Below are 22,536 nucleotides of genomic sequence, written 5' to 3'. Positions count from 1 at the left end.
TGATCTTTACGGTTACTATTTGCACGGTAATTAAGGAATTTTGGTGAATATGTGATGGTGGGGTAACACATGGAAAATAAGTGGCTATAAATTGTCCAACAATGTGAGTGGGTGGAAACTAATATTAAAGTATTGTGAGTGGGTAAGTTATGGTGGGCCAGCCAATAAGAGTAAAAATGGAATAAAGTAGGAGTGTAAAGAACTTTCAGGAACGGACTAAAACGGAAAGCGTAAAGATCTTTTAGGAACGGAGGTAGTATTTATTAATTATTATTTATTATTTATTATTTATTATTTATTATTTATTATTTATTATTTATTATTTATTATTTATTATTTATTATTTATTATTTATTATGTGTAAGAAAAAATAATAATGATTTATAGAAAAGTGGGAAAATTGTGTGGAAAAGTGGGAAAAGTGTATAGAAAAGTGGGAAATGTGTATGTCCAAAAATGGAAACTGGACACTTATAAGGGAACGCTGTTTATGGGAACTGGACACTTATTCAGGAACGGAGGGAATAATAAGTTCAAATAAGTTCAGATCAAATAAGTTCAGATAAGTTCAGATAAGTTCAGATAAGTTCAGGTCAAATAAGTTGAACAGAACGCACCCTAATGCTTCGAAACTACTAAGTGTTAAGGTTTAAAGGTTTTGGGTTAAGGGTTAAGGGTCAATGTGAAGGAAATAATGCCCAAGTATCCATTTAATGCTAAGTAGTCTAATAAGTGTTGGTGAACCGTATGCCTAGCTAGAGGCCGGTTGTATTGCAGGAAACGGAAATATGGATCGTATCGGAAATATAATTATTATCAAAGACGTAGATGTTGCCGGAAACGGAAACATGGTACGTATCAGAAAATATTATCGAAAATGGAAATATTGCCGGAATCGGAAATATTTCCGGAAATTGAAATATTGTCAGAAATGGAAATATATTGTCAGAATCGGAAATATTACAAATTTGTTCGAAACGGAAATTAATTCCGGAATGGGAATTATTAAATATTGTTCGAATCGGAAATGAATTCCGGAATCGTAAAATTATTCGAAAGCGCATCGTACGAAATAAACATCAGACGAGCTTGCTAAACGCAAGGCCCAGCACGAAGCCAGACCCACGCCTAGCAAGCCAAGCACGCAAAGGCAACGCAACAACAGCCAAGGACGACACTTGGAGTCCTAAACTTGTTCTTGTTCGATTCGGGAACAGCTAGGGAAGGCACGCTTCACATGTATCCTAAATTATGCTAATTGTTATGTGGCAATTAATTTGGATTCCTGGCTTTATGGTTTTCCCGCATCACCAACCGAATTGCTTACGAATGAAAATCGATATAGATCGGTTTTTATTTGTACATATCGGTTATAGGTAATTACTTTAGGGTTTGCCGGTTTAGGGTTTAGGGTTAGGTATTTGATTTTTACATGTCGGTTCTAAACATAATCGATTTTCATCCTTAAGCGATCCGGTTTAGATCCGATTTCCAGGATCAATATAGATCGGTTTTGAGGATTTGTTCATATCGGCTCTAATGTATGATATTACACTAGTAGAAAAAACCCTTATTGCAGCGGGCTTTTAGACCCCTGTTGCAGCGTACATCGTATGCTGCAACTGGGGGGCCTGCAACAAGTCTAAACTTGTTGCAGCGTACATTGTTCGCTGCAAAAAGTGCTTTTTTGCAGCGTACATATATTTGTACGCTCCAACAAGTGTGAAAAATTTGCCAAAATCATGACTTGTTCCAGCGTACAAATTGGTGTACGCTGCAAAAAACCCATCCTGTTGCAGCGAACATCTATTTGTACGCTGCAAAAGGTCATAATTTTTGCCAAATTTTACAGCCTTGTTGCAGCGTACATATACATATGTACGCTGCAACAAATCACTTTTGGCGGAAAAAATTTAATTTTATTTAGGGATAGCTAGAGTGCCTTGCACCAAATATAGAAACCTGTAACAACAATAATAATATCTCAAATTGTATAACAAATATAAAAACAATAACTCTTTATATATCATAAAACCAAAATACACGTACTACATTTAAATATATGTACGTCCCAATTTCAACATACGCATACATTTTAATATAAAAGATTGTTCTATAACATCTACACCAACTCGATCAAGCGCGCTCAGGCCAATAATAAGGCGCATTCCTCGGAGTATAGACCATTGCTCACGAACCACATCAATTTCCTCATTAGCATAAGGCGCATTCCTCGGAGTATAGACCTTTACAAAAACAAAAATTTGTAGGGAGCATTAGATTAAATGCAAATGAAATGTCACATTTTAACATTCAAGCAACTAAGAAAGAAATATCCCTAAAACTCTTGTAAATGGGATAAAGCACGATGTAAATATAGAGTTATTAGGCCAAACTAAAATTTTAAAGACCTATCTTCAAATATTGAGAAGTTATCAGATCTTATGTGATGAATTTGTGAGCAGTAGCCAGGTCACACAGGAAATCTATTACAAGCAGGGTTGAGGGGAAGAAAGAGAGAGAAGAGGGGTATTAGCTCGTCGACTGAGTCCAGACTCTATTCTGAAATAACAGTGTTGTTTTCTCCCGTGCTCTTATTTGTTTCTATAGGTCATATTTAGGTTGTCCATGGGTGTTGTATATAACGGCAGTACACTTTGACTCCTGTTTAAAGGGTTTTACTAGCTTTAAACTGGTTTATCTCAGGATAATGGCCTGATAAATGAGACCAGCTTTGAGGAGAGCTAACATGACCCTAGGTTTTATTGGCTTTAAACTCATTTAGGCGTTGTCTATTAACTGGTTTTTTCCAGGAGAAGGCTGCTTTGTTAGCAGGTTAGAACTTAGAAATTACGCGGGAAACTGGACTAAAAATGTTTCAGGAAAGAAGACAAACCTCGTATAACTTCTTACTTCTTCCTTTAGATTCAATTGGGAACTGTCTCAGCATTACAAACAATCTGGAGTCGTTCATAGAAAACATGACAAGTAATTACAGATACGAAGTATACTGGTATATCAAATTTGCATTGTTGTTCGGTTATAGACGATCAAACTACTCAAACATTCAAAAACTGACCTTCGTCCGTAAAACAAGAAACTGATCGCAGCAACAAATGAGACAGCTGACAGAATATAAAGAAGTTTAGACAGTCTGAAAATAGTGGTCCCATAACAAAAAAAAAATCATCATCAATAACATAAACAAACCTGCAATAAAGATCCGTCCTACGGTTTCCAATGCTTCATTGTTATACAACCAGAGAAAAATCCAGATACAAACCTAAAGCATAAAATATAACTATCATGGGTTCAAACCCTTTGAAAATAAACTGGTAACAAATCACTAACATGAAAGATAAAGTAAACATGAGATGTAATAAACCTGTATGAAGTAAATTCCAGCGTTTAGCAATATGTAAACAAGCCTCAACTTATCAGTTGGTAGATATCTAGCCTGAAAAAGTAGGCACTTGTTAGGCGGAAAAGGAGCTAAGATGAAATGAATGTTGTCATTTTCAAATGTAAGCAAGGCAACATCAGATTAATTACACTCTACCTGATGATCGATCTCTGCCCAAAAGAGGACAAGGAGAGTATATGTGGAGAAAAACAGAAGTCCAGGAAGATCCAGTAACACCAATGTTAGAACCTGTCAGAAGCAGAATATCAATGCTATTTTAATTTTCAGAACTTGCTGCGGTTTGCATCTAAAGCATAAACCTTCAAATGAAACAATAACATAAACAACTAGTTACAATTTCCACCCTATTTCCCTAAATAATCATTTTGATATGAACCCGAATTCCTGAAACACCCAGTTCGTAATGCTAAAACAAAAGCTAGTAAACAAAACATATTAGATAAACTGCATACCTTGGTCTAGCACTCAATTTATCATGCTTCACTAAAATGAAAAGGATGCTAGCCTGCCTCAATGGCACAACATGAAATGCCTCAAAAAGCTCATACATGCTTGACACATTCTCCAGGGATATGTCCTTCATACATCATAAAAATAATAATTAAACAAAAAACACTAAAAAGAACCATAAATAAATGTCATCATCTAAGATACGATGAATGATGTATACTACCTTTAGAACTTATTGAGCATAGTATCATGGTAGTGATTTTGTCCATATTGACCAGAGTATAATATTGGAGTAGTGGAATGATTCATGATCAACAGAATAAGCACACCAAAAACCTCAAAGTGCTGTAGAATGTTAGAGTATTAAAATATTACCTTAAGATGTCACTGAGGGTTGTTTTCTCAGAGCCATTTCCGCGAAAGTACTGATCTTCATCCTCAATATGAGGACGACTAAATTTTCCTTTTCCGAAAAGCGGCTATTGGAACTTGAAACATACCAACAAACAAGCTATCCTTAACCTTGACATGAACATACAATGGTGAACCGAATAGAAAGGCTGCGATTGAAAGTACCATAAGACATGCAGGCACACCGTACCCAATTGGCCAACCTTTATCTTGAATGAACACAATAACTGTCAAAGCAATTATAGTTGCTAATCTTGTTGAGGCATAATACCAGTTGCAGAAACTATCTATAACCCTTTTATTGTTGGGATTCTCTTTATCGAGATTAGGCAAAAAGAACCAAACAGAAATAATACTGAATTGGAGTAGCTGAGGCACAACTCTCACCACTAGACTAAGCACAAGGTGATGGTTTCAGTGAAGGGATCATGAATGTCAACCAAAGCAAAGTTGTTCCCTATTGAAAACAATCATCATCAATTAATTAACTCTTAGTTTACTGACAAAAACAACAAAATTAGTCTTGAATTAATCTAAAAACTAACTTACTAGATGACTGCAAAGAGTCCCAAAAGCAATAACACTGAAATGGAACATATATTATAATATAAATTGGCATTTCCCTCAAACATACTTATAGCTCATAACAACATTTTAGTTCCTAAAAATAACATAAATTCAGCAACATCATTTTACGTTCTGTAAATATCAAGCGAAGATAACTGAAAGCAAATTTCAGGTTCCATTCTTCTTCATCTGCAACACAATCCAATCTGAAGTTTAAGCTCGGTTGAACAATTGATGGTTGGCAAAATATATTGAATCTCCTAGGAGTCCAGAACATATTGAATCCCTTTCTACCAATGTTCGACACCATTTTCATGTGACCCGCTCCTAACCGATTTTTAGTTCATATACATATCAATGAAAGGATAACTACTAGAAATACACACACTTTAGAGGCAATAATTCTCAAGTTAGAAATCAACTGCATAAGACACATGGAATGATGAAATCTACTACACAGTTCTTAAGGGAGTTACCAATACACAGGGAATCTTACAAGGCAATGTTACCACCACCATCACCAAGCAGGCAACTACAACCTTGTGCAACATGACGGGTATGAATGTCCTGGCAGCTATGATCCTTCAGCAGAATCAATCTTGCTCTGGAACCTGACAAGTAATGAAGAGAAAATCAATCAGCATCTTGCATACAGAAGTTTGAATATTAATACAGAAGATTAAGAACAAGAACAAGCACCACTGGAGATCTGTAGCAGAAATTACAAGCTAAAAAGAGGCAAGATGTACTCAACTTAAGACATCATAAATACAATAAAAAAAATATAGAATTATGGAGTTTGGTGGGTTTTGTCAGAGATTTCGGGTACACTGTCATACATGATTCAAGTGCGTAGTGAAAATACAACCGTCAACTCCACCTCCCTTGCTCCACCCCACCACCATTCTCTAATTCCAACACCACCACATCTTTATCTATGACCAAACCCTAAAAACGAATTGAACTCTAAAAACGAATTGAACAAACTCACACAACCCTAAAAATGAAATGAACAAACCCTAATTCTTAAAACGAAAATCAGATAAGCGACTTGAACAAACCTAAAAGAAGGGACATGGAAGAGGTTGACGGAAAGCAGGACGCGAGCAACTTTCTTTCTTGGAACCACCGGCGAGCCAGCTAAGTTTTTCCTTGAAACCACCGGCCGAGCAAGCTAACAGGTTGCGACTGGAGAGGAGGCGAAAAAGAGACCCACCAGCGACTGGCAAGGAGGCCAGTACGATCGACGAGGAAGCTTTTTGGGCGATGCAGGGAATGGTATTTTTTTTGAGGGGACGACGCAGGGAATCTAAGGGAAGAAGAAGAGAGTTAAGTGCGAGAACCCAAATTTTGAGATGCTTTGATTTGTTTTGAATTATTCAACTAATACTGCAGCGAATTTTTTTTTACCCGGGCTATTGCAGGGGGCTTTTAAATTGTACGCTGCAATAATAACAGGCTATTGCAGGGGGCTTTTAAAATGTACGCTGCAACAAACTTTTTTGCAGGGAACAATTAAATTGTACGCTGCAATAACCCTTTAAAGGGTTTGACCCGCGTTGACCGACTGGTTGTTGAAGCGTATTAATACCTGTACGCTGCAACAAGGGGGCTGCAACAGGGGTTTTTTCTACTAGTGTTAGGGTTTTCAAGATACCTACACATGAAACGTATTTTTTCAAAAAGAAGTTCAAAAAAAATGGAAGGGCATAGATTTAATACAACCACTGAACCTATCCTAAATTAAGTATGGATTACTGGACACTAAGTAGGGACTTTTAAAAATTGGTACCCTAGTTATACAAATACAGCCCACGCATGTTGAATTTGTTACATTTGTTGTACCAAATTAGGGTATCTTTGTTAAATTTTTTGGAATTTTTGTACCAAATTGGGATATGTGTGCTGTATTTGGTACAGTATTTGTACCAATTTAGGTTAATTAGTACTTTTTAAGTCTTGGAGAATGAAAGTAAGGATCGCAAAGTTGTAGTAATAACAACACATAAATATAGATTATGTCCCATTCAAACACATACACAGAAACACATACATATAGATCATTCAAATATCTGAAATGAACAACAACACATAAACAATTTCATTGTTAAACCTATTTTCCTCTTCATAGTTTTGACTTCGAAGATCAATTATCCCACCCAAGAGAATTTCGGCATAAAAGATCATCAACATTGTCAAGTCCAAGTCCATCATCACCAACATCACCAACAATGTCAAGTCCATCATCTCCTCCAACAATGCTGGTGAAATACCCAAATGACCCATCTTGAGATAACATCTCAATACCCCCAGCGGAAGTGTGTGTAAACTCAACATCATCAGCGCCCTGAATAAGAATAAGTCAAATCAAAGTTACTGGTTTGGACATATGAACTGCAACGTAACAAGTACTATAAATACATTTGTAATACCTGCGTGGGAGGTTCCTGTGAGCAACCAGTAACATCATTTGTTTTGATTCTCCTTCTCCTAATGGGTGTTTTCTTTTTTGGATCAACACAAGAACGATGCCTACAACTTGGTGTCCTATGTGGTTTATTTCTTGCCACAGGATCATTCACAATGACGTTATCAGGAGGTGTTGCACATTTGTTTCGTTTGTTCACAGACTTAGGGGTACTTTTGGTGGTCCTCTTGTTTTTGGTTTGACTGCACCCATTGGTAACAGATTTTGGAGTAGTTGCCCTCTTCTTGTTGGTTTGAGTCAAACTAGGAGTACCAACATCATCCTGTGTCTCATCAGCATCCATATCTTCCACACCAATCAACTGTTGATCCAACCGCTTCTCCAACACCTTCAATGTATCCATCACGATTTTAATGCACTCGGGATTCGTTGACGCCTTCAAACTGATTGGCTCGTATGCTAGCATTAATTTATCATGCTTCATGACATCTTCGGTCTTACTTGGATCATGGTACACCACCTTCACGCGCGAGTGCTTCTTGACACATCTTTCCTCCATCTACGAAGAATATAAACATCTGGGACATCTTGAATGTCATGCATGTCATACACTTTTATAATGTGCCTGCAAAGTATACCGTCACTTTCAAATAGCTTGCATTCGCACTCCGCCAATTTTATCTCCAAATTTATCTGCACGATATAATTCCGCCTGTACTTTGTTGAAAATTCCTTGCGGGTTTCCTTACACAACACCCACACTCTGTCCTCCAGCTTATGATGTGCAACTTCAGCTGACACCATAGTAGTCTCAAGAGAAGTAAGGTACAGTACACGATTGCACTGCTCTTGAACCTCGAGGAATTCTGCATCTGTGTACACCTTTCTAAAGGCTCTCTCAACACTAAATTGGGTGGCCCACGGGCGAACTGCCCTTTGGTCAGCTGCATCAGCCTGTTGCTCATCGTTAGCTCTAGATTCCACTACTTTAATATAAAATGGAGCAAACTCAAACAATCGAGTGTGCTTATAAACGAACCCATCAAAGAACCTGTTTATGCTTTCGGATCTTTGAGTGCTCTTCATTCCAGCCCAAAACATCCCGTTCATAAATGCAGGCACCCACATTTCCCTTCCATGGTATAATCCTGAAATAGTAGCAAAAGGAGATCAACATAAACAACTCTTGCACATCTTAAAGTCTGTTTTTTCTGCAGGAAAATGTGTGTCTGCATGAAAATGTACCATATGCTTTTTTAATTAATGTACCATATATGAAATAATGAAAAATATAATTATGGAATTACCTGCAAGCCAAATCTCACCCTCCAGTTTATACTTGTTGATTACATCACACCATTGCACTTCAAATTCATTCTGGGTAAGGCTGTTGTAAATCACATTATGAAGCTCAACTTTGAACAGCTCATAGTCATTGTATTTTCCAAGTTTGTGACTGAACTTGGTAAGTATGTGCCACAAGCACCATCGATGTCGGACATCAGACATTACTTCTCGTAGGGCCTTCCTCATGGCAGCGTCTTGGTCAGTAAGAAAACCAATGGGTTTTTTGTTAGACATACATGACAACCACTCGGTAAATAACCATTCAAAGGTCTCTGAATCTTCATGGGATAACAATGCACACCCAAGCAGAATGGTTTGACCATGGTGATCAACCCCAACAAAGTTAGAAAATGGCAAGTCATACTCGTTTGTTAAGTAGGTGGAGTCAAACACTACAACATCTCCAAACTCTTCGTAAGCAGCTCTACTCCTAGCATCTACCCACATCACATCCTTTAATATGTTATACTCACCCACCCTATGCTTGTGAAAGAAATTTTCGTTGTCAGTAGACATCGCTTTAAAGTACTTCCACATTGCATTCCAATCTCCCTCCTTCATCTTTTCTGCCTTATCCCTAGCAATGATGTTTTGAAGAACATTTTTGGTGAATGTCACATTCTCAACTCCATTCCTCTCGCTAGCTAGACAGTTAAATATCTGAGGAACATTAGCACCCGAGTTGTAGTCATTGAACAACTTCCTCTTTACAAGAGAGGTGATGTCTTCCTATCGATACCTAGGAACATACCTAGATTTCCTCGGTGTTGGACAATGGTTCTTATGCTCATTAACTGCCCTTTTAACCACCCATTCCCCATCCTTAGTCCTGTTGCAATACATTAGAACCGGGCAATCACATTTCTTTGACCTTTTGGTGCCAAGCTCATCCCTAGTTGAGTAAACCCTTTCCCCTCAACCCGACGCCTATACACTGCACGACCATAACATTCACACTTCCACAAGTATCCCCTCAGTTCCTTAGATTTTGCCCCCCCCCCTTTTGCACATACGACCCTGCAGCACGGAGTATGCCAAATCCTTGTTGTCTCCCATACCTTTTGTAGTACGTATCCACTTCTTCCCAACTTTGGAATACCATCCCAACAAATGGAGGACTCACTACATCATCATCGGCTCCATTTTCTTCTTCATCATCCGTAATGTTTACTTCCTCAATTACATCCTCAATTACATCCTCATTATCATTCCCAACAAATTCAACCATATTTCTGCAACATTTTACATTTCAATTAAGTAAAAACCCCTTTCAAAACCCTAACCCTAACAAAGATTTCAATAACTAAAAATCATTATCCATTCTCAAGGCTTATACATTCCCACTTATTTAATTATCAATACAGATTATTATAATTCACACTTAATTAATAATCATGCCTCAATTCTTACAAATTACCAATAATTTGTTTTGCTCAAGTTCAAAACATAATTGCAATTTATCAATAACTGATTACCCTAATTCATTAATTGAATATGCAAAATTCATATATTGATTCAAAATTAAGACAAGCACATACCTTAAACTTGCTCGATGATGTGCGACCAACTGTTGATTTTTGTGGAATACCAAATTCAACTCAACTCTGCTTTCTTTATCTCTCCTAAAACAATAAACCCCTAAATTCGATTTATACTGTACTTTCTATTTTTCCCGCCCTTCTATTTCCATAATTTCCCCCCTTTTTTGGGATATTTTGGCTGGCCAATAACGTGTCGGAATAAGGGGAACCAATCTCCTCTGACAAATAGGACCTTGAAAAGGTAAAAAATATTCTCAAAATTTGGTATTATCTTATTGACTTTCTTCGTAAAATTATTATGGTACATAATACGTACCAAATATAAACTTTTTTAGAATATAGTATTATTATAATACCAAATTTTGTTCATTTCACATTTGGTATAAATAAAATACCTGAATTTATGTCGGGTCGTAAATTTGGTACATATATCATACCATTCCCCCAATACTGGTACGTAACAAATACCAAATTTGCATCATGGTACAAATTTAATATAATTTTAATATTTTTTAAAAGAATGGTACAACTGAAGTACCAACCTTAGTTTAAACGTATTTCTAGTGTACTAAATTTCAAATTTAGTATCATATGTTAACTTCTTTGTTACATATCTAAAGTATGGTACATATATAGTACCAATATCTATATTGGTACACATACATTATATTCTATTTTTTACCAGATAATCAATGGTACTTGTTAAGTCCAAATGTAGTATATTTTTTCTTTCATAAATCGATACATTTCCATTTATGAATACATTTTCATCTTCAAGTTAATACTCTTTGAATTTCGACTTTAATTTCAATGAAGAACCAAACTTCAAATACATTTTCAATCAGTTGAAAATTGGGAATATTGGGGAAAATAATTCAAACAGTTCTCTATAAGTTGGTACCATCCCTTATCTCCCCTTATCTTTCTCTCTCATATGGACGATTTTGTTCTGGTTTCTTTCTCTCTCCTGTTGGAAGCAAGAACATTTTCTGGTTTCTTTCTCTCTCCTGTAAAGGGAACAGAGGAACTCTTGTTTTAATCGAAGGAATTTCGTGTAAATATTTTCCTCCAACTTTTCGCGGAAAACTTTGCTGCAAATTGGCGAAATTTTCCCACCATGTTTTCCCCCCTCAAATTTCAGGGGATCCCATTCCCCGTTACGGTGCAAAAGTACTATTCCAGCTCATTTTAAAGATTTCTCCATTATAATTTAACCAGTTAATATTATTATAATGGTACTTGTATCCATTTTGGACGCAAGTCATTATGGGCTGAGAAACCCTCCTCCGTACTGCGGAGTAAAAAAACACGACCCGTCTACTAGAGTTCAATACCCATTTTAGATTTTACAGTACTACTACTTAACTAACTTAAGTACTTAACAGTCCTTTTAACCGTCGCCCAAAAAGACTAAACTCGCAAAACTTCTAAAACCCTCACATAAACCTTACAATCAAAATTCCCAAGCAAATTCTTATCGTTTATCTCCCAACATCCTTTTTTCTCTCTCCTAAATTTCTTCATGCTCCAGTTTAATGCATAAAAATGGCCAATTTATCAACAAACTGGGTTTTTCAAGGTCAGTTCTATCAATCCCTTTTTCTAATTTATTCATTTTCCTATCCTGGAATTCGTCTTAGCTAAATTCTGGAATTGGTTTTTGTTTTATTCTTGTTGCAGATAGAGGATTGAGGTGTATGATTCCATGTGATGGCTCGTTTTTCAAGGTAATTTCTACATTTTTTCTTTAATTTCTGTGTTTGTTCATAATCATCAATTTTTTAATATTTTTTTCACATATTTTTTTGGTATGGTTTTCATGTGTTGTATGAATTAGCAGGGTACATATTTGATATTATTTTCGAGTAAAATGGTTAATTTGAATTCCATTTTGTGCTTTGTCTAATTGTCTGTCATATGACTCATATGATCCGAAGACATAAATTGCTAATACTGGAAAACTTCAGTGTGACCATGAATTTCTTGCATAATATGGAGTAGTATTTTGATAAAACTATAACAAGAATTATATTACTCCGTGTCTCCGTAATTGATTTAGTGAAATTCACTAATTTGCTTTGTGCCCCCAATGTTTTGGAAATACACCAGGTATCAGGATTGAGACGATAATTTTTTTTTGGGATTAATGGTCGAACTAGTTACTCAAAATCAGCACAAAAAAGGAAATGGAACCAAAAAATTTGAAGTTTGACAAGTGAATCCCAAAAATAGCATTGTTGTCTCAATTAGGACTCACAAGTTAGAAACTTACAATGTACCTCGAATATAGTTAAAATAGCATGATACTAGGTAGTTTATCAAATTTCGAGAACCTGGTAAAATTTCTCATTGACATAATTTCAGAAATTAATGGTCAAAGTTTGACTTCAACAACAGCATATGTTATGAAATGGAGACAATGTTAGTTTTTGGACCTGCAAGTGGAAATGATATGAGTTTGTGTATTTGTGAAGATGGCTGACATGTTATGTTATCTGACGGCATAGACATTGTCCTGGAACATTTGGAGTGGTTAAATTAGGCAACTTTTTCTCTTATTTATCTTCTTTGGTTGTGTCTTAAACTCTTTACTCCCTTCATTAGAAGTTAATAAGTCATGTTTGATTTTGCGAAGATCATTAATTTAATACATGTAGGTTAATAAAAAATGTACCATAACTAGATATAGCATAACAATTACTTTTTACGCCCTCTATTCCCTTATGATATTCCTATGGGGAACATGGGAGAGACGAAGGTAAGTATGAATTTTTAGGGTAGATTGAAATTAGGTGGATGGAGTTAACGGAAGTAAGGGGGACACCCATTTGGTGGGCGTTTAGGGCTAACTAATGATTAAGATAAAGTGTGTGGGTGGAGTTAGGGGAACCATTAGGTGGGGTAAAAAAAGAAGAAAAAAGAAGACGTTAAAACTTAGAAGGAAAGATTTCAAACAGGAGCAACAAAATTGAACAAATTAAAAAGGAAAGTAGAGACATAAAAAAGGAATGGAGGAAAGTAGGGACATCACTAACATCTATATGCTTGCTAGTCTTATGGGTTTGAACCATAAAGCCTTAGAGAAAGGTGGTTTGGGACAGTTGAATAGTGCATTTTTTTTGTAGGATGGGTTTTTGGTGCTGCAGTTGTCGAGATTTGGAGAATGGAAGTGAATTGATTTTTAGGAAGGAGTGAGACTGACAACTGACCGGTCGGGCGAAGAGATCTATCAGTTTTAGTGATACAATTTAAGCTTAAAAAGACAACGATTACCTGTTTATAATCTTTTTTTAACCCTCTAAAGGGTACTTGAAATTGCTTATTGTGTATCTAACTTCAGTTGATTTCTTTGATTTCATCATCGATCTTTTGCAATTATGGATTTATAGGACTTTTTCTGCCATCTGTCATCTGTAATTAAAAGTGAAGAGTACATCAATTAGTTCCTCTATGCTGGAGTGTTGAAATGTACTTATTTTCTAATGCATGTAGGCCTCATCTTCCAATTCAATGTTACTTAACAGAGGGAGACTGTGTCCTCTGCCAGCAAGGTCTCGGTTACACAGTATAAAGTGTCAACAGGAGGAAGAAGCCTTTGAGGAAGTATCTGTTGAGCGTGCACCATATTACAGTTATAAGGACTCTTCATCCGGGAGGATTGAGCCTGCCTCTGGTGCACGTGCAAGTATTCCAGGACAGGATTACTGGCCTGAAGGCACTGCTGATCGCGTTAGAGCTGCCAGAGCTCCTGAACCAAAAGGAGAGTCAACAAGTGATTCATCCTTTGGGAAGAGGCCTGGAAGCAGGCGTAAAAACTATAAAGGCTCAGTTGCTGTTGCTGTTGCTGGCTCGCAGGAACTAAGTCCAGTTCTTTCAGACCCAGAATTAACAGAGACTTCAGATGATATTGGTGAAGATCCTATTGATTCTTCGGAATATGTTGTCTATCAGGCTGACCTTGAAAGTGAGGAGCTGAGTGAATATGAGAAGGACAAAAAATTTGGACGACCTCACCCATTTGTTGATCCAAAAGTGAAAAAGCCAATAGAGGAGCCACTTACAAGTGAAGAACTTTGGTGGAACTGGAGAAAACCAGATAAGGAGCAATGGTCTAGATGGCAAAGGAGGAAACCTGATGTTGAAACGGTTAGTGGACACTAATAAGCAAGGTGGTCATGTTTCTGACTCTTATATGCTAAACAACCTTTTAATTTGACCTCTATTTCTGACTAGAATGTTCGAAAAATTGAGTAGTGAAAGTATCAAGAAGAATGTTTTCCAAACACTAGTTGCAATGCATGTAACCCCCCCCCCCCCCCCCCCCCCCCCCCCTCCCCCCTCCCAAACACACACACACACACAAATTATAGTAAAATTCCCTTTCTTCGACTTTTAAAAGTCAAGATTATTTGAGATGGAAGAAGCTGTTGATTGTCTTTGTTCTTTGGTGAGAAGTCCTATGTTTGATTTTACTTGCTCTTTCGTAGTGAAAATCAGAGGTTTTGATTTCTAATTGAAGTGCTCACTGAATTGTTAGTAACATTACATTTTTTGATATACTTTTGGTGCTTGCTTCAGGTTTTCCTTAAAGCTATGGCTGAAACTGGGCAAGTGAAGCTTTACGGTGAGCAACCAACACTAACAGAGACTTCACTTTACAGAGCAAGGCGCCATCTTTTTAAAGAGGAAAGGTACTACCATGGTAGCATCTATGTGTATCCTTGAGACCTTTGCTTTTCCTTGTAAGGACAGGGATATGGTACAATAATAGCGCCATTCTATAATTTCTTCATTCTTTTTAGTGTCGTGGCACGTGGCCCTGTTTGTGTTTGTCTAGTTGACAAAATATGCATGTTAAGTAGAATTTAATAATTAAAAATTGATCTCTAGGAATTGGTATTACTTTTTTTATTTCTCGTTTTTATGGTGAAAAGAGGTACTAGCTTACCACTACAATCATGCATTTTGAAGTGTTAATGGATAATAAAGCATAATTATTGTGAAATGAATCAAAATGGGAAGTAGGGCATTGGGCATGACTTGTGCAAACTTTGTGGAACGGAGGGAGTATATGATAACCTTTGAAATTTAGTCTTAGTCTCGAGGGGCAACTAAAATTAAAGACTCCAAGGTTTAGAGGATGGTCATTTGAAATCTTTGTATATTTATTAAATCACCCTAAATTTTTTATGTAGCTTGATGGAAAATGTGATACATGTGATTATTTATGAGCTTCATTTAAGCTCTATGGATTAGGTTTCATGTAAGTTCATTTTTACTTATTAACACTCTTTCTGTTCTTTTTTAGTTTGTTGGTTAAGATTCTAAAATCATTTAATTGTATCATTCATGCTTTTGTGATGGTATAGAATCTATAATTTTTATTTATATGTATGGCATCGACTGCCCTTTTTATGGTATTATTATAATCTAGTAAGCCGGCTTCTTTCTAGAAGGGCTAAGAAGAGTTTTGTGGTACCAAACTACCAATTAACCTTTTTGTGTTAGTATCATGGTTTGAATTGTTCTCTTTTGTAATTTGAAACCTCACCTTTTTTTCTTGTGTGTGTGTGTTTATGGGCTAGCAATAGAAAAATCCCTTGAATATAATCGATCCAAAGCACCTAGGTTTCCTTACAAAGCAATCAATTAAATTCATATTCTAGCACAAACCCAAAGCAATGGCTTCGATGTTGCGATGAATTATTTCCAATTACTGCATCTTGTTTGCCAAATTGGCAATTACAACATTAAACTCATATTTTGAGCTTCATACTGTTTATACCTCCCTTATTGGCTCTAAATTCATAAGCTCATTTTTATTTGGAAGAGGACAAATGCACTTAGATCATTTAATTATTTTTTTAAACCTGAGAAATGAGGAGCTTTATCCTTCATACTATTAAATTTCCATGTGGAAGGGGACTAGGGGAGAGGGTAACAAAAGGTCTCTGATCTCAGGTATAGTCGGCCTTTGGGTTTATGAGAGAATGAAGGAATAAGTGCTTGGGTATTTAAGAGAAATGTCCTCCTTTGTGGTGCATTAAGCTCGGGGCATTTGATACTTCATGGGCCTACTTTTCTTTTTCTTCTGGAAAATTGAGAAGGCCTTATAATCTAAATATTGCCCGGTTTTGGCTTTGGTGCATGAGTCTGGTAACTCGATTTGATGTCTACTCTCTCTTATAAAACTCATTCACATTCATGAGCAGATCAACATATTTAATTTTATCAGGCAATGTTCAGATACGAAAGTCGCATCCATATCAGGGCTATTGCCTACTGACCTTCCTTTTCAGAAAGGCTCTTTTCTCACCTTTTGTGTTGTTGATGACGAAAGCTCTAAGGCTCCGTTTGTTTTGGCAGATAACACTTTCAAGGAAAATGATTTTCCCATTTTCTGTTGTTTGTTTTGTTATTTGTTTTCCTAAAAGTGGAAAATATTTTCCTTTTGTAAGGTAGGAAAAGTGGAAAACCACATCCTTCCCTCTTTCTCTCCTCCCACATCATCATTTCCGTTTCCTTTTTCTCTCCTCCCACTTCCATTTCCTTTTTTCTCTATAACTTATCTTCTATTGAAACAAACAAAAGGAAACTACTTTACAATAGTTTTTCCCTTGAAAAATGTTTTCCATGGAAAATCATTTTCCACTGAAATTTTTCCGTTGAATCAAGCAGGGCCCGAGTTTGACATAGGGTCATGATTTAGTATTTGTAATTACACATGTTTTAATACAAATTTTGATCATCCATCAAATGGTCTTAATTGTTGTTTGATGTAGGCTAAAAGCTGAACAGGAGAGATTAGAGAAAATAGGCCCAATGGCATTTTATTCAGAATGGGTTAAAGCCTGGAAAGGAGATACTTCACGTGAAGCTATTCAGAAACATTTTGAAGAGACCGGTGAAGATGAGAATACCCAACTTATTGAAATGCTCTCTCATCAGACGGATAGAGAATATCGCATAATGATGGGGACTGATATCCGTATACGCAGGGATCCTTTGGCTATGCGCATGCGCGAGGACCAAATAAAGGAAAGTATGTCTTCAATGTCCTGGTTTAGATGAGCTTCATTTTCTCCATGATTGTTTGTCATTTCCATTTGATGGTCATTGAGTACCAGAATTAGAGTTACCTTATTTAGTTTGTCATGGTGCTAGTTTCATGATGCATAAAGCTGATGCCTGATTGTCCTATATTCAGGAATACTAAGAACTAGTGTTTTACGTATTTCTTATCGTCATTATTTGAATGCTAAATACAGTACTACACGACCTTCACTAAAGAACTATAGTCCTAAAACGTGCGCCTTCATTAATTTATAACCCCGTATACAATATGGTTTCGGATTATGGATGTTCCAGAATATATATTAGTGTAAAAGGACAAAACTGTTACTGTAATGTTTTCCAGTAGTGCACATTTAGAAGTGTGCCATACTGTTATTAGTTTATTACCGAATAAAGTTCTCCTGTATTGGATGAATGACCTTCCATTTAGGAGTGTACCATAGTGTCATCCGAACCGAATAAACTTTTCCTGGATGGGATAAAGGGCCTTAAGGAAAGTCTATTTTTTGAAAGAAGTATGAGATGTCTATGAATCAAGTATCCATTCTTGCCGGTATGAGCCCCATATTCAATTATTTGTGTCAATATTTCTTGCCATCTCAGATGGTTTCTCTTAGCATTTATGCGTAAAGAGTACAACAACAACAACAACAACAAAGCCTTAATCCCAAAATGATTTGGGGTCGGCTAACATGAATAAAGAGTCAGCCTACAAAATCCGTTGACATCATCTTTGTAAATTAGTGATGTTTATCCAATTAACTTGAGTAGGTGCTCTCTCTTTGTGGTTAGAGTCGGTCTTTAATCCCTGCCCCCTTTGAATGGCATTTGATCTGCTGACCTATTTGATTAACTTATACAGTACCCGATTCTTCTACACCTCAGGAGATAGTCGAATTGAGATCACTCATATGTGCGGCATTTGTTATCTGTTCATCTCACTTGTGTTAATGATGTGCTTGTATGATAGTTTATAAATGCTATGCAAGGCTGTTAAGATATCTCTTCATATTTTCTTTTCTAGTTTTCTCCTTGCTTGTTTTACTTTTTTCTTCAAGGCACTAGACACTTTTTTTACATGTTCTAGACGCATGCCTTTACTTTCTTCTTCTTCGATTTTATGTTCGCATTTCTGACATCATTCTCCTTTGCAGTATGGGGTGGGGATCCCGTTTATCCAACTATTAATTACATTCAAGACCCAGATATTGTGATTGATTATAGAGGTCCAGATTTTCATGAGCCTACGCCTAACATGCTGGCTCATCTAAAGGAGGTTAGCAATTTCATGACCTTGCTTCTAATAGTGGCTTATATGTGCTCATCTCTGAAACATTTCTAGAACTTGGAACACAATAGAAGCCTGGTTCTAGAATTTTTCGTTACGTATATCATGCTTATCCGGAGAAAACTCGTCAGGTTTGATATGCAAAAAAAAAAAAAAAAAAGTGTGGAAGATGTCTTGGTAAATATTGCGAAAATGCTTCGTCATAGAGGAGCAGCAAAGTCATATAGGGGAATCTTTATTACTTCATATTCATGGGTTGTCTTCACATACTGTCTCATTCTCATAATTAACAGCATAAGGTGATAAAGAGGGATCCTTTATGTATCAGCTAATGGCCTTATTCCTTTAACTAGTGCTAATTTAAGTGGCAGAGTGGGAAGACTATTCACGTTGTACTCTAAATGAGGTGAACGAAAAAGTTTACTAGACGTGATAGGTATTGGAAGTTGAAGTTGTTTAGAAATTTGATTTTTTTTCGTCGCACATTTGTTTCTCACTTCATTCATCACACCCCGACATATTTGTGTGGTTCAGTACTTAAATAAGTGTTTCTTTAATTTTCTTCATTGCAATCTTGCTTGATCAGCATGGAAAAATCATTTCAAGGGAGGACCTAGAAAAGCTTTTGGCCAAAGAGAAGACTGAAGAGCACGAGGTAGGAAAATCTTGTTCTTACCTACCAGTTTCTTCCTCTTTCCTATCTCTTTCAGTCGATTTGTGTATTTTTAGGTCATTTGTATGTTTGTTAATTTCGTTTATCTATATGGTTGATAATTCCTTCAGGATCCAGTTTCATTTACATTGTATATATTTGTTTCATTGATGTGATTTGTATACTAGATAACTGAAGAGGACTACAGCCATTGGTATTTTTTGAATTATTGTTATGCTTTCCGCCTGTATATTTTCTTCTTCTTTCATTATGCCACAACATGACAAGGTGTCTTGTTAGTGTAATTTCTGAAGTTATAATTTTGCAAGTGATACACAGCCCTCTTAAAAAACATGTTAAGAGTTAGATTCAAACAAGATCGAGAGGGAAAAGATGTATAAAATCATAATAAAAATCCATATGTGACTGTAGGATAAAGCTTTAGTTAGATATTCTTAGGTAATTCTTTCTATATATGCTTATAAAGCGTATAGTGAATTAGTGATATGTGCATATCCAAACTCATATCATGAAAAGTATGGATTACTTGAACATACATCTTCACCTCCCCGCATCCAAATGGTAGGATGAATTCGTGGTGGTGGTGGTTAATTTAATACGTGGCACCTGGTGATATGTCTCAAGCATCATATCAGTATTGTCCATCTTTTTCACTACCGTACAGTCATGCACTTCATATTCTTAATCTGTGGTTTCTAATATTGCTCTGTTATAAGCAGCTGGCAGAGGTAGATGACGCTATGGCACGTGCTATTGACATAGGTGAAAATGAGGCAAGTCCCATCTTTCATTCCCCCTAAAAATTTTAGCCACAATTTTTATTAATACATCATTCAAGATATTATTACTCTGTAATAGTTAAAGATGTGAAAGAGAGTAGCAGTATCCCTTGTAACTTTCAGTTTTTGGGTGCTTTATAATTGTCTTTCCATCAAGTTTTTTTGAGTTTTATTCCCATTCTTTGTCTGCATATTCAGTTATTCACATCACCCCTTTTTATCTCTTCATTCCAATCTCTCTCTATCTCTCAATGTTGAATGTTTTTTATTCTACATTTAATCGCTTCTCTTAATTTTTTATGCTATTTAGTACTATTTACAATTGGGAAGATTAATATGGAACAGAACGAGCAACTCATTTCAAGCTGTGTTTCTCGAATACAGCTCTTTGTAGCATGGAAATCTGAATTTCCATATTCACTTATCTCTTCAATCATTTTGGTGTAGGATGAGGACGAGGATAGTGACTCGGAGGGTAATGATGAGGCGGAAGAGAAGATTAATAGAAACTGGAGTGTCCATAAAAGCAATCCTCAGCTTCGCAAGTCAAAGGTGATTCACCTTCCTGGTCGAGCCCTCTCATAATTCTCATTTGATGATTACTTAATTTGATTCCTGGACCTTCTTTTCTTTTTTTCTTTTTGTAGAAGTTTGAACTTTTATAAAGAAAAGCTTTTTTTTTTTGCTTTAGATTGACTGTGATTCTATATTGGGGTGCGCTAAAATAAGTTTCTGCGAGCAACAGGATATGAAGCACTTTTCTTTGTGCCTAAGATAGGATCACAGATTCACAATCCTATGCATCAGAAATGCAGGAAAAATAAACTTATCCAATCATGAAGCACATCAAGGATTTCTTTAGCACTTAACTTACTCTTTTTTAAGCCGCAAAACTGCTAGTTTGTCGGCATCCATATATTTAAGCTACCCTCACTTGGGGAAGTTAACCTACATTGCTTCAATTTTATTATATGGTTTACCATCAAAAACTGTGAAATAGCTTTTGTAGGTGTTGTATGGTTTGACACTTTGACTAGTTTTCCCTCCCTCTCAGGTCTGATGAGTGGGTAGGGTCATCTCAATATCTCATAACCATAGCCTAGGTCCCAAAGATCCAGGACACTAATATTTGTCGTGTTGGTCGAAGGAACACACTTAGCGAGGTTCTATATTAATTAAAACTTGTGTGGAAATAAGCCACATTCACTTGATCACGGGTTTCCCGATGCTAAGGCCCAGCGTGTCCCATATGAGGCAACTCCCATGAGCTTGTGTGCCTTTATTGATGCATGTATATTAATGCAGGTTAGTATCATTACGTGTTGTTTCCTCTACTATTGTCGTGTTCAATGTTTGTTACGTATATGGGGTAGGCTGGCCTGGATCAAGCCTCGGGGATTCAGGCGCAGCGTGGGCGGCCAAAAGGCCTGTCCATGACATTAGGCTCACTTATCATTTGAAAAATAGAAGGCAATCTAGACTGAGTGGTAGAAATTATAGCAGTGTGATCTGTACTGTATATGCAAGTTTGAATTGGTTACCCTCTGTATTGATTGACAGCTTCTGGAGTATCCTAATTTAACATGGTTGAGTTATATAATTTTTCTTTTTCTACTGTCTCTTAAATATTTCAGGACAAACCTAAGAAGAAAGACTCCTTGAGTTTGGATGAGGCTGTAGATGATTCAGAGAATTTAACTGATTTTCTGTTGGACTTCGACGAGGAAGACTGACACCTGAAACTGAATGGCGTCAACATTGAGATATGATATGAAATGAATGATAATGCAGTACTATCAAGTGACAGGTTCAGAAGTGAAGCAACTATGGCACAGTTGTATTATTGTTCATCTAGAAAGCTACGAGTGTTTGGTAAAAGTAGCGGTTGAGATTGTAAAATACCAACCAAAGCTATTTTGTTTAAAATTTTATTATAATTTTATCAAAAGTTACCCGATACCTTCAAACGCTACTATTTTTAACGTTTGACAAAAGTTATCCATCAGCTGTCTCTACCGCTACATCACCTGCTACCTCACCCGCTACCATACTAAACACTTACATATTTTACAAGTAGCGTTTTGAATATGAGGTTGTTTTTTCGCATATCAGATATGTGTGGAAACACACATATCAACTAAAAGACAAATAGCTAAAAGACAAAAAAGGAAGTACCATTCATGTTAAAAAAAGTACCATTCTGTAAAAAATAGTACCATTCTATTAAAAAAGTACCATTTTTGTTTAAAAAAGTACCATTTAATTTCTTTTTTGTCCTTTTTCCTATTTTGTCTTTTGTTCTCATATGTATTTGCCCATACATATCTGATATGCGCTTGTACTTCCTCTTTTGAATATGTCAAACAGCCACCCGCTATCTCAAACGTTACCGTTGAACACGCTCAGTTACCCGCTACTTTGACAGTTAATCGTTGCCGACTACTATTCACCGTTATTCGCTACATCAACTATTACCCGCCACTCAACTACTAAACATTACCCGCTACCACTAATTTTGCCAAACAACTCCATAAATTTCGGAGTTTACAAACAT

The 22,536-nt window shown here is 36.4% G+C and overlaps 2 protein-coding genes and 1 long non-coding RNA gene across 3 annotated transcripts; 1 reads left to right on the top strand and 2 right to left on the bottom strand.

The window, feature by feature from the left end:
- Positions 1-2,139: 2,139 nt before the first annotated feature.
- LOC110799658 (uncharacterized) lies at positions 2,140-3,135 on the bottom strand. The gene is made up of 3 exons (XR_002536438.2): positions 3,080-3,135; positions 2,897-2,960; positions 2,140-2,246 (listed from the first exon to the last, which is right to left on the bottom strand). It is a non-coding gene; the product is annotated as an uncharacterized lncRNA (long non-coding RNA).
- Positions 3,136-7,802: 4,667 nt separating this feature from the next.
- LOC110799663 (protein FAR1-RELATED SEQUENCE 5-like) lies at positions 7,803-9,855 on the bottom strand. Its single transcript, XM_056835764.1, has 4 exons — positions 9,686-9,855; positions 9,379-9,456; positions 8,588-9,267; positions 7,803-8,428 (listed from the first exon to the last, which is right to left on the bottom strand). Exons 1-4 carry the CDS (start codon positions 9,853-9,855, stop codon positions 7,803-7,805), a joined length of 1,554 nt encoding a protein of 517 aa, XP_056691742.1.
- Positions 9,856-11,578: 1,723 nt separating this feature from the next.
- Positions 11,579-21,954, top strand: LOC110799664 (protein PLASTID TRANSCRIPTIONALLY ACTIVE 12, chloroplastic). Its single transcript, XM_022004948.2, has 10 exons — positions 11,579-11,747; positions 11,849-11,895; positions 13,661-14,314; positions 14,747-14,859; positions 16,951-17,210; positions 18,397-18,518; positions 19,117-19,185; positions 19,923-19,976; positions 20,430-20,534; positions 21,617-21,954. Exons 1-10 carry the CDS (start codon positions 11,714-11,716, stop codon positions 21,713-21,715), a joined length of 1,557 nt encoding a protein of 518 aa, XP_021860640.1. The 5' UTR covers positions 11,579-11,713; the 3' UTR covers positions 21,716-21,954.
- Positions 21,955-22,536: the final 582 nt, after the last annotated feature.

This window comes from Spinacia oleracea, chromosome 2 (assembly GCF_020520425.1).
Source record: "Spinacia oleracea cultivar Varoflay chromosome 2, BTI_SOV_V1, whole genome shotgun sequence".
NCBI classification, from domain to species: Eukaryota; Viridiplantae; Streptophyta; class Magnoliopsida; order Caryophyllales; family Amaranthaceae; genus Spinacia; species Spinacia oleracea.
Note: the sequence above shows the minus strand (reverse complement) of the source record. Positions and strands in the feature narration are given on the sequence as shown.